General features: G+C 39.3%; 1 protein-coding gene across 4 annotated transcripts in view; it reads right to left on the minus strand.

Moving 5' to 3' along the window:
* Positions 1–361: 361 nt before the first annotated feature.
* LOC117265752 (RNA-binding motif, single-stranded-interacting protein 3-like) overlaps positions 362–12,316 on the minus strand; it is a 149,044-nt gene continuing 137,089 nt past the window's right edge. For 2 of the 4 annotated variants that reach the window (XM_078171919.1, XM_033640428.2), the window contains exons 11-14: positions 7,512–7,628; positions 7,051–7,137; positions 5,129–5,253; positions 362–2,658 (exon numbers count right to left, since the gene is read on the minus strand). In XM_078171919.1, coding sequence (XP_078028045.1) covers positions 2,655–2,658; positions 5,129–5,253; positions 7,051–7,137; positions 7,512–7,628 — 333 coding nt within the window. In that variant the 3' untranslated portion in view covers positions 362–2,654. Of the gene's footprint in view, positions 2,659–5,124; positions 5,254–7,050; positions 7,138–7,511; positions 7,629–12,316 lie in introns of those variants that run through there. The other 2 variants (XM_078171920.1, XM_033640429.2) reach the window with 1 other exon arrangement.

A 12,316-nucleotide genomic window follows, 5' to 3' on the forward strand; every position in this document is an offset into this window, starting at 1 on the left:
CGCTCATCCCCTCACTCGTATGGTGTACAAGAGCGCACTCTTGTGGCACTGCGCTCTACCTGCAGACAAGATGAGCACCGACTGTTTGAAACATTTCTTTTTTTTTTATTGAAAGATTTGTCTAAAAAGAAAACAAAAAGAAAAGAGACATTTTGAAACTACAGCAATATCCACTGGTTCTACAGACACTCTCAGAATCACAATTTGAAAGACATGGGAGGCATGTGACCAAGCAAATAAAAAAATAGCATCATCAAAGTTATTTCTGTTGCATCTTCTTTTACACACCTGTACAAAAAACAGATCTCATAAATATTCTTTTTGTTCTTGCTTACTCTACTTTCTCTCTTCTTTCAAATAATTTATTTTTTTTCCCATAGAGGTTTGTATCTGCTTGATTTTGGTTGAACCACGCTTTTTCTGTGTGTCCGTCTGTTCCTCACGTCTCCATTAGCTTCTTTTCATTGGTGAAGGCGGGTCAGGTAGGTGGGGCTTCAAGGGTGTGACCTCTGGGCCAGTGTCAGCAAGTTAAAGTCTGTTAGTGTTTTTGTTCTCAACTGATGCCCTTTTACTACACTTACAATAGTGCAGATTCCTATTTGTTGATTTCACCTATTGAAGACGAGAGTATTTCAGTGTGTTTTTTCGAGGGCTGCACGCAGGAACATGTCTGTTCTCTCAAGACTTGTGGGAAGTTTTTACGCACCCAAGTCATGGATAACAATTAACTGTTGTGATCTTGGCTTCAAATTGCTGGAGGTGTACCTCGTCCACACCCACCCAACACAAGCCTGCCTCAGTCCCCAATAATGAAAAGTGTTTAGCAGCTCACACATCATAATCAATTTTTAAAAAAGACAAAAAAAAAAGGCAACACATAAAGAAAAACAAAACATCTCTCCTCGTCCTCGTAGAATATACAGAAGCTGAAATGATTTTGTTTAACAGAAATGCCCTTTCCTCTAAGAGAGATCATCGCTTGCTCACATTTTAAATGGCTTGTGTTTGGCAAGACAGCGGCGTAAAACAGTTTGTCTTATGGACTGAGACTATGCGTTTCAAAATGAGAACATTTAAGCTGTTGTGATGAGGATTTCAGATTGGTCAACGCAGCCTGAAGAAGGTGGAGTACACACCAATTTTCCACAGGACATAATGCGTTTTCAGCCTCTTTATCACCAAACTGAGCATACCAACTTCCCAATAACATACCTACCTCCTCCACTCTCTCCATATCACACAGGGTGTCTGGTCTCTCAACAGATGTTACAGCGCCACTACAGATCATCACCGCGTTGGATCACATGACGAACAAAACATCTCAGAGCACACTCTTCTGGTTGAGGCAGTTGTGTTAAAGACCTACTGCATGTCCTCAGTCACTGATAAAGTCATCTCGCACGCCAGCAGCATGACAAGCAAGAAACATCTCAGTTTCAGAGGTGAGAAAAAATCAAGAAAAAGCAACATAAGGAAGATCTCTTCACTACCTAGTTTCTTCATCTTTGGTATAAAATATGCCACCTGCTGGCTGCTTTTGTTCAACGGTTAAGAAAGACTCAAGAAACTGTCAACAGTTTTACTAAAACTATTGCTTTTTGCACATTTAAAAATCCTAGCGTTTTTTTTTTTCTGCTTTTCTCAAAGTCAGAAATGTTCCTTTTTTTTTACTTTTCTTTTTTTTGCAGTGAGACAAGCAAAGCAGGCAAAGCAAAAACCTTTTGAAGGTAGAAAGACTGCAATCGAAAAACAAACAAACAAAAAATACAAATGTGATGAAGAAACATAACTTTTTATCCCATGGTTAAACTTAACTGCATTTTCCAGGAAGCAGTGGATTGACCCTTCCCGCATTAAAGAAGATTTTTTTTTTCTTACCATCCAACATCAGCTGCACTGCACCACATAATTTAAAATCATCTTCATACAATTACAACCTTATTTTTTTTCTTAAATCCTGTACAAATAGCTTTGTAGATTTCATCACAGAACTTTCCAAGAAGCTCTCAAATCATTCAACCACTCTTTTTTTTTTTAATAATTCAACACTATGGAAACTTTTTTTCCCAAAGTTTGAGAAAATTAAGGCAATAAAGATTTACGAAAACATTGATATTCTAGAAAACTACTCAAATAATAAAAAGAATGAAAATAATGTAGCTTAATATCAAAGGAAGACAACCTGTTTTTTTTCTCTAGACTTTGCTTCCTTCCTTTTTTTAATAAAAAAAGTCTGAAAATCTACCTGCACATTCAAATGTTCTTTTTTTCTGTACAGCTTGTTGGTTGAGTTTAGATTTCAGTCGATGTCTTCTCTTTTTCCTTTGGAGGCAAAGTCCAGTCTCACAGTGAGAAATGATAAACTCAAAGTTGCAGACTGCATTTGAATTCATTGTCCTCAAGTTCAGCAAACCAGCGTTTCTTTTTTTTCCTCCTCTGTCTTTTTGTTGGTTCAACCAGGTAAGAAATATAATTGATTTTTTTTTTCATTTTGTCTTTTATTTGGTGCCTGTGCACAGTGGAAGCATTCTCCCCTCAGTGTTGCCCATGTCACCTCTTTTTTTGTCCTTGTTTCATTTTGATTCCCTCCATGTCTCCAGCGCCTCAGTGCAGTCCTTCTAAAGGCAATGCAGCAATGATTCCTACCAATCTTGTTATCTAAAGGAGACAGAAAAACAAGTCAGTGAAAAAAAAAAGGTTACTGAGGAAACTGTGGACAATGTTACCGTTCCTACAACACTCTTTGTCTGACCGCTGTGTGTGCAAAAAAAGCACCCACAGGTTATCTATAGGAGGCAGAAAAACAAGACAAATAAACACTGGGAGCAGAAGAAATGTGTTCTACAAGCAAAGGTTGACATGATTCTGTGACCAAAACAACACGGCGATTGACTTCACTACACTGTAGTCTTCTGTAGCTAAATATATACACATTATTCAACTTGATTTATTTAACTTGCAAATTACAACCTTAGCGAACACTGCTGTAGAACATTTCGAGACTGTAGGAAGGAGACAGTTTAATGTGCTCTTCCAACAATGCTATTTCCATGCTATTTCCCTCTCTCTGCCCGGTCTATTCCATGCACATACACTAAATTAAACGTCTTTAAAGGGGACCCATTATGCTTGTCTATGTTTTGTGTCTTATACATAACATTGCAATGAAGAATGTTTCTATTAAACATGGCCAAAGTTTCAAATGATGAGATATGTAGAAGTAATCCCTGTGAGCAAATACCTCAGGTTTTCTACCATTAGCCCCTTTTCCACCACAAGAACTTTTCTCATGTACCCGGGATTTTGAAAAACCTCTGAGCATTTCCACCAAAATTACCCGGGTAAAAAAACTTTCCCTCAACCCCAAACTTTCCCTGAAAAAAGTACCTAGTAGAGGGGTAGGACTTTTTAGATTACCCGGAATTCTTGAGGGGCGGGGCTGTGTGCTGAAGAACACTGATTGGTGGAACACACACTTGCAGCGTTCCGCACTTCCTGGCACGGGCAGCCGCTGCAAACTTTATTTCATTTCTACAAGCTTCACTTTGTTTGTGTTTTGATGAAGGATGGGTACAGAAACCTGGTACTAAATGATCAAAGACCGTAGTATTGATAAGCGCCAGTGGTATCAGTTCTTTTGTGCCGGCGCTGAACTGGCGAGCGGCCGCGGTGGAAACGAAGTGAAGATAACTCGAAAATGACTTGAGGTGACGGCAGCTACACTCGTTACTGTAAGTGACATTAACCCTTAGCGGGTAAGAAGCCAATAATTTATCATTACATGTGTTCAGCAGCATGAACATGTAAACACGTAGACAGTGATATTCAATATGCTCCGTCCACAGTCTCTCATCCACCGACACTAACCCTATGTCATACACAAGGACAGCACACTTGTTCAATCAAATGGCAGCTGTTTGTAGACTAACTTAGTTTGACACTTATCTTAAAATACTTATAAACTTAGCTGCTGGCTGAGACAAACAGCCCCAACTCTTCCTATCAGCACTATGTTACCATGTTACCAGCCAATAAGCTCGCAGAGCCAAACACAGGGCACATGCTGAATCATCTACGTCATCACGCTAATTTGAATACATTTTCCGGAACTTTGAGGTGCAGTGGAAACACAAACCACACAGATTACCAGGAATTCTTTTTTCATGGCATCATATCGTGTCATAACACTGGGCTACAACACATGCACAGTGAAATCTGGTCTGCACCTGCCAAAAGACTTAATAGCTGGTGCAGTATTATCGAACATGGGGATGACTGATTAGTTTCCCTCATGCTTCCGTAGTTGGCCTTGAGTTGGAATTTATTTTATATGAGAAATAAAGACATAAGTGGGAATTACAATTCTGTATTATTGAAAAGGTCCTTAATAACAGACCATAACCAAGTGCTTTCTATATGAAAACTTTCCATTGTATATCAGCCCATTTAAGCTTACCCATAAGCTGGTTATTTTAGCTTAGCATAAAGACTAGAAGCAGGAGGAAACTGCTCACCTGGCCCTGAGAATAAAAAGATTACCAACACAATTACCACCTCACTGATTAACATATTATATCTTGTTGGTTTAATCTGTACAAAAGCAAATGTGTGGTTTTATTGGGGTATATGTGCTGGTCTATTACTGAGCTGTGCATAGCGAATTCCTAAAGTATGTAATTCTTCAAGCCTTAATGTGAAAATGAAAACTGAGACTGATACTACATTACCACAAAAGTGGAAAAATAATCAAATTATTGTAGTGCATGTAAGTTCAAGTGCCAAATTACAAGTTATAAATCTGTTCAAATTCATTTCCTCTATGAAAAAACTGAGGATTCTGAAACAGAGTCTCTTGAAGTTGTGTGTTGAATGAAGGTGCTGTGTATTTGTCCTAATAAATCTTCCTGTAAGAAATATTAATGGCATTTCTAAGTTATCAATGCAGTGCTGCCAACAATGGCATCCAGTTTCAACAGAAGTGTCACGACTCTTTTCATAAAATTCAAACTAATGGAAAAAAAACCTTGACCGTGCAACTCAGAAGTATTACAGCAATAACATCACATCTCTGGACCAGCTGCACAGGCAGTTTACAATACAAAGACAGACATCTATTCACAACACTCACTTAGACTGCTGGTAAGAGTAGGCTGTGGCATGATCTCCTGTATTCTCCACTGATAAGGGCTGCTGCCCACTGGCGTCCTGGGAAGAGGGGGCGGCTGTCTGTGGAGATGGGTCTGTCACCACGCCCTGACCCCAGAAACAAGTCATATATGAAACTCGTCCAGTTAGAATGTTTATATTCAACCTTAGCCAAGTGAGTTTACTGAGAACATCCAAACAGTTCAGCAATGACAAAAAAAAAATAAAAAAAAAATCACTTCATATTGAATTAAAACGATCATTCAGCAGATCCAATCTAATTTATGAAGCTCATTTTAAGAACTGAATAACAGTTCCTCAGACCTTTGGCAATATAGCACATAGATATTATCCACGCATTTCAAATGCTGCTACTTGATTAAATGACTGTTATTAGTGGTTATCAGCCTCATAGATATGGGTTAGCAGGGTCCTGCTACACCAACTAGTAGGCTGAGAATGCTGTAATCAGCCCATTAAATGCCCACTGCCATCAAGTGTAGCTTTGTTTGCTTTCACTTTCACCAGGTTTGATTAAGAAAAAAATCCTCAACGGTTTGGCGTGAAATAAGTGTGCTCGTTACTAATGTAATGCTACCTAACACATGTCAGATTACATAGTTAAAATAACTCTATGTTGACTCCTGGTGTCACATGGGACACAAACCCTAGTCTCCTGGTAAAAGCCTTTTATTTATTTGACCCATCCACCATCCCACTACCTACTGTGAAACTTCAATTAAAAGCCTAGTCCCAATAAAGGCCTAAATAAAGGCCTGTCTCAATTAGATGCCTTATCTGGTCACCAAGCAGTTCATTTTTATAGAAGTTCTTTGGATGTATAAAACCAGATTGTTGATACCCACTCCAACTAACATTAGTTAGCTGTTTAGATCTCACATACAAATATAAATGATTAAACTTTTGTCAATATGGAGATGCTACATATTGTTTGCTCTGTTCATGTCAGTTTACTAAAACCAAGAGCACCAGAGAAGACTGTAATTCATTCATATCTACCAGCATAATGAAAAAACAAGTGGTGACTCCCTTCCTCTGAAGCTGTCATAAAGTCAGAATATGTATCCCAGGAAGTTATTTACATTTCTTGAGTGAAAATTAATCCAAGTTATGAATATGGTTTTAGCATGATACAGTGGTGTTGTGCTGGTATGTTGGGTGCCCTAAAACAAGTATCATAACATAGCACATAATTGATATCTTATTTGAAGCCTAAATTTAATTCAAATAATATTCATATTGGTTAAATTAAGAATTTGACTATATTTCCCTTCTTTGCTGAGCAACATTTTTGTGTAACAGGAATGAAAGGCCTGTCCCATATGGACGCCTGTTAAGTACAGTGATTTGAGCAAATAATAGCCTGGGCTACTAATTGAAGTTTTATGGTATGTGGACTTCTTCGCTCTTTATACTAATTTTATTTCACCTGACTTCCTCTATCACTACATGATGATAAAGGTGGCCATTTAATAGGGGGATCACGGCATTCTGAACCTACTAGTTGCTGTAGCAGACCCCTTGTTACTAATAACTATGAGGCTGGCTGATAATCACTAATAATGCCCCATTTAATCTACTGATAACATTCAAACTGGGTTGATTATCAAGGCTTCGCTCAGTGACAATAAATAAGTGACTGACACTGAGGTCTCACATATTGTCTACAAATGCTTTGTTTTGATTTCCTGACAGCATGGCCATCATAAACTACTGCTGCATTTAATAGCATCCAAATTATCTTACAGTTGCAATATGAGAGAATTATATGTGAATTATAGTGAATATAATTCAGCCCTGTGCAGCCCTATATAGGCCGCTGTATGAACTTAGTGTAATTAGTAACTATAATAAAGTCCATAAACAACTTCTTTTTGTCCTTACTTCCACTGTGATGGCAGAGGCAGGCACTGCAGTGTACTGGGGAATGTAGGTTCCTTGCATAGGAGCAGCCGCTGCAGCAGGCATGTACTGCAGAGAGAAGGAGGGGCACAGACAGTATTATAATATAGGCACAAACAATATGTCCTCTAGAAGCTCTGGATTAAAAGTACTGTCTGACATTCCCGCTGAGACGTGTGGTTTTGTGACATTTCACAATACATTACATAATAGTTTGGCTTGGTCCCAGGGTCATCGCCAACATTTCAGTAAACAGAAAAAGGCAATTTCCATGTGTGTGGCTTTGTGGTTTCTGCTGTGAGATGATTTTAATTATAGCTGATCATGGAACTCTCTACTAATTAACTATATTGAATAAACTGCAACTCCAAAGACACACACTCACACACACACTCATGGGTGCAGTACAAGGTGGTTTGGAGGAGGTAAAAGCAGAGACTCACGGTGCCTGTGGTGCCCAGAGACAGGTGGTTCATCTGCTGGGTGAGAGGAGCCATTACACCGGAGGGGTGAAGAGACAAACTGGGCTCGATGGCCGTCGCTGGGGTGATCACAGCACCCTGAGGCAAGAAGGAAGAACACATGACCGGCCGAGTTATAGACATTGTTGTACAAGGTGAAAAACTGCTATATCCAGTCATTGAGCGTTATATGACAAGCAAACGACGGGATCAATGACACAAATCAAGAACACTGTTTATGAAGTCTGGCCTAACTAAAACAGTTTTATTGTACATATTTTATTATTTCTGTTATGTTTTTTTTTTTTTTTTTTTTTCCCCTAATCAAAATCAAATCAGGTTTATTGTCATTTTCCTTTTTCAGATTATAATGACTACTTTGAGTTCAGCGTTTGGGGTGCTTACTTGAACAATTAGCATGTGACAAACATACAATATATGACTCTCTGTCATCTCCTAGCTAACTCCTTAGCCTGTCACCCGGAACCACACTGAGCCCACCTTATGACATCATCACAGATCAAATGACAAACTGATTACATTACACCACACAAGGCAGAATGAGAAAGCGTTTCTCTGGGATCAAGGTGCAACATACATAACGCTATATACAAAAACACAAACATCTAAGGCTTGAACGTACATTCTGCACTGAATGTTCACGGACAGCTGCCGTCAACCGGATGGGCAACTGATTACTATCAGTTGCCCATCCGGTTGCCCATCCAACTGAGGGCCTGCATCAGCCCCCAGCAACTGGAGAGCTGAGAGCTACTCATCTTCTATTGCCAACATCGATGAAACTGAAACAGTCACAAAAAGATGGGTTATACACAGACCCTTGCGGACATGTGAGGATAATGTGGATACTTGAACGCGAGAGGTATGAATTGGCCTTTACACAGCCCAATACAGTCCCTGAGCCTGTATACTACAATGTATGGAGTGCAAGTTGACATAGTTAAAACAAAACAGCAACAGTAGTGTCAGGTCAAACTGGAATAAACTAAAGGACTGAACAGTAACTAAAAGACAAGCAAAGCCGAGGAATCCACTTCCACAATAAACCAGAAGGAGGAACCTTTTGCACCATCGCCCAGTTACTGCCCGGGCCATAAAAGGCGGCGCACATCGTCACAGGTAAAGAGCGAACAAAGGTACACAGACAGACCTCATCCTTCGCATCCTGCGGTGAGCCAATGCAGAGTGAGAGCATCTAAAACACCAGAGAGGCAGCCGGTAAGACGCCGAACTGTTTAATGAAGAGACTTTTGCACGGAGGTAGTTAATTTTGATTAATTGGTTGTGCTAACGCTAGCTTAGCCACGGGGTCGGATGCCCAGTAACGCATGGCTTGGTAACTGATTGTCTGTGTGCGCTGATTGCTTGTTAATCTCCCTCCTGACATTTGAAATGTGTTAAAAATGTAATGTGTAAATTGTAAATTTAAATTGGTATGTGTTGAGCACATCTTAAAAGTATTTCACTTTGACATTTAGTGAATTATGAATGAATGTTGATTATATTGGGTGTATCACAGAAGTAATTAGTAGTAGATTGGGAGAGCAATTTGAATATAACATGATTTGAAACATTTCATATCTACAGTTTCAATTCAAGCATTTATACTCATACATACTTTTAATTGTAAGCATTTTTGCAATTGTGAAAGTGTAATTTTGGAATTTCACTTTAATAAAATTTGACCATAAAATTAAAGGTTAAGAAGTAATTCATGTTAAAATACATTTAATGGTAAAATACAGAAATTGAGACAATTTAAGTTAAAACACATTAAAATATACATTTAAAACAACAATAAATATTTAAAAAGTAGTGAAATTCATACTTGCTTGAAACTATGCTAAAACCATTTACAGCAGTGGGTAACTTTATTTGCACTTGATTTGTAATTTAATGTAAATATAATTGGGTTTCACAATATTTAAGTGTTTATTTTCTGGTATTTTGTATACTTATTTTCTGTTGGTGATTTGCAATAGCATTTGCATTGTGTATGGACTTTAAACTTTTTCTCTGTTTTTGTGTTTCTTTGATTGAAAGGTTTTTCACCTACACATGACAAATGGCATAAAATGCTTGCACCTGAAAAATAAATAAAATAAAATAAAATAAAATGTATAAATGTGTATATATATATATATATATATATATATATATATATATATTTTCCAAATAAAGTGTTCGCTGTATGCACCAAAGACAAGACAAATTCATTTTATAAGAAAACCGTCTCGGCAATAAACCTTATCCTGACTCTTAAATATTTAAACCATGAGGTGGTATATGAAGGGATGGCAAAAAAGAGCAAGAGGGCAAATATGCATACTTCCAAAGTGTAGAAATATTCCTTTAAATCAAATCAAAAGCAACATACAAACTAACAAGATAGACAGTTAAAAACAAACTAGATAACATGAATTATCACAGCAAAATATGCCACCTGATGTGTGTACTACAATGGGGAAAAGTGTGCTTTTTATGCCTCTCAGTTAAACAGGCGCTTTCTAAGACATGCAGCTGGTAGAAATACATTAGTAAAAAAAAGACTTCCAACCCAGTTAAGTTTGATGACTGCAAACCATTTGACGGCAATGCAGCCAGTCAGCCAGCTTGCCAGACGAGGCTTGACAGAACATGCGTCTGAATGGAGCAGAAAGGCTTTTACTGTAAATCTCTTCAATGTGAAGGGCTTTGATGCCTGCTAACACCTTGATGCGCTGAGCTCTACTTTTCCAGTGCAGCTCAGCTACAGACTCAACAGCTCTGTATAGGTTTAATAGGAGAAGCCTCAACACTGTGTGCTGAAGATGCCTGGCAACGTCCCTGCAGAGGTAAACACTGTTCATTTGTGATAGCTGTTTAAACTGCACTTCCCATGAGCACTGACGGCATCAGTGGACATGTGTCAGCACCGCTCCAGAAAGCAGTCAGCACTTCTGTAGCTGCATGTTGAGACAGGATGTTAGAAGAACACAGGTATTAAATTTAGGTATTTTAGGCACCGGTCCAGCTTACGGCAGTCGTCTTAACGGCTCTGTCTCTGTATTGTTTCACACGAGGGCTCGCAACAACACAAGCACAAATAGGTAAACACACACACGGTGATAAAAGTTCTGGCTGTGTGAAGCGTTCCGTCTCAGAAGTGTATACGGTCTTTCAGAGTTGCTCACAGTTGCAAATCGGTATGTGAAGATCCTTATTCCTGAAAGAAACACACACGCACACACACACACACACACACACACACACACACACACGCACACACACACTACAGACAGGGATTGGTGAGTGCTCTTCCTTCTGACTGCTGTCTTCATAGGGAGATCTGTTTGAGGAACACAGCCGCCTGACTACCAGAAATGCTACGTCAACACTGTCCTCAACATCACAAGTGAATGAGTGGCACTTTTCCCGCACACACACACACACACGCACACGCACACACACATACACACACACACACACACACGCTCCCACTTACACACACAGAGAAGCATCCACACACAGATGCATCAACAGATCTACCCACAAACAGGCAAGAAGCTTTGGCAGAAGCAGGTAGATTTAGCAGCCAGAATCTAGCTAATACCCAAGCTTCTCATCCATCTATATAATACGTTCTCTCGTTTAATGATTTCTCATCCTCCCTCGCTCTTTCTCTCACTTCATCCAATCTTGCAGCAGGCCTCCACGCAGAGAGAAAGCTGCATAAAGCAAAAAAAGAAACCCACAATGACTAATTGTCTGCTCTGATTTACAGCTGTACAAGTGTTAAACTTGCTATCTCCGTGTGTCTGCACACAGACACTATGCATTACCCGGTGTGTGATGAGTGCGTAATTATACGTGGTAGAGCATGTGTTATGTGTTAATGTTTTCATGTATCAGACATTATTTTTCTTCCTGGGGTAAGCAATAAATGAGCACGCAAGACAGACAGTTATCTTTTCCCCCTGAGGGCAGGAGAGAGAAAAATACAAGATCTGCTTCAACTTTGAACTCCCTCCTCTCTTCCTCTCCTCCCTTCTTCTCTTGCTGTCATTTTTCCAGTAGACAAGTGAAGCTGACTAGCAGAATGCTGCAGGCACTGTGCAGCATCAAATACACAGTATTAGTGATAATGACGCCCGTTTATTGAGAAAACAGCTAACTGCTGCTGGTGTGTGTGTGTGCGCATGCAAAAGGATGTGAACAGGCGTTATTTGTTCTCTCTAAGGTGGTGCAGTCTGAAAAGCAGATGTTTGTATTATTTGACAAAATGATTTTTCATGCTGCAACTACACCCTCATTTAAATCAAACAAGATTTTACCACATAAAGCAAAAAGTCAGGTTTTACTGGGTTGCAAACTCCAGACAAGCCCCCACATGTATGCATGGGCTCTGCACACTGCACCCAAAGGATCCCAGCATAAAAAAACAGGAAACAAACCAAGTATTGTGCACTATATTTGCAGGCTCAGATATGTAGTGATGTGTGCTTTCTTCCAACACATTCTTTGCCCCCTTTGTCTGCCCAAATGGGTTTAACACAGCAATTTAACTCAGGAAGATCTGAAATCCCAATTCTTTGGATGTCTCATTACAGCGCTCCCCAATAAGCCGCCTTTCCTTCTCTTTCTTGCCATGCATGGTTAGGGTAATGCATTCATTTCCTGTAGGGGGATTTGTGAGTAATTATGCACAAAGACATCCTCTCACTAATTAAGATGTAAAGACAGGGAGTTCAAGTAATCTGGGCATTCCACCAAGGCTCGGAAACACA

The sequence above is a fragment of the Epinephelus lanceolatus genome, chromosome 10 (genome assembly GCF_041903045.1).
Source record: "Epinephelus lanceolatus isolate andai-2023 chromosome 10, ASM4190304v1, whole genome shotgun sequence".
Taxonomy (NCBI): Eukaryota; Metazoa; Chordata; class Actinopteri; order Perciformes; family Serranidae; genus Epinephelus; species Epinephelus lanceolatus.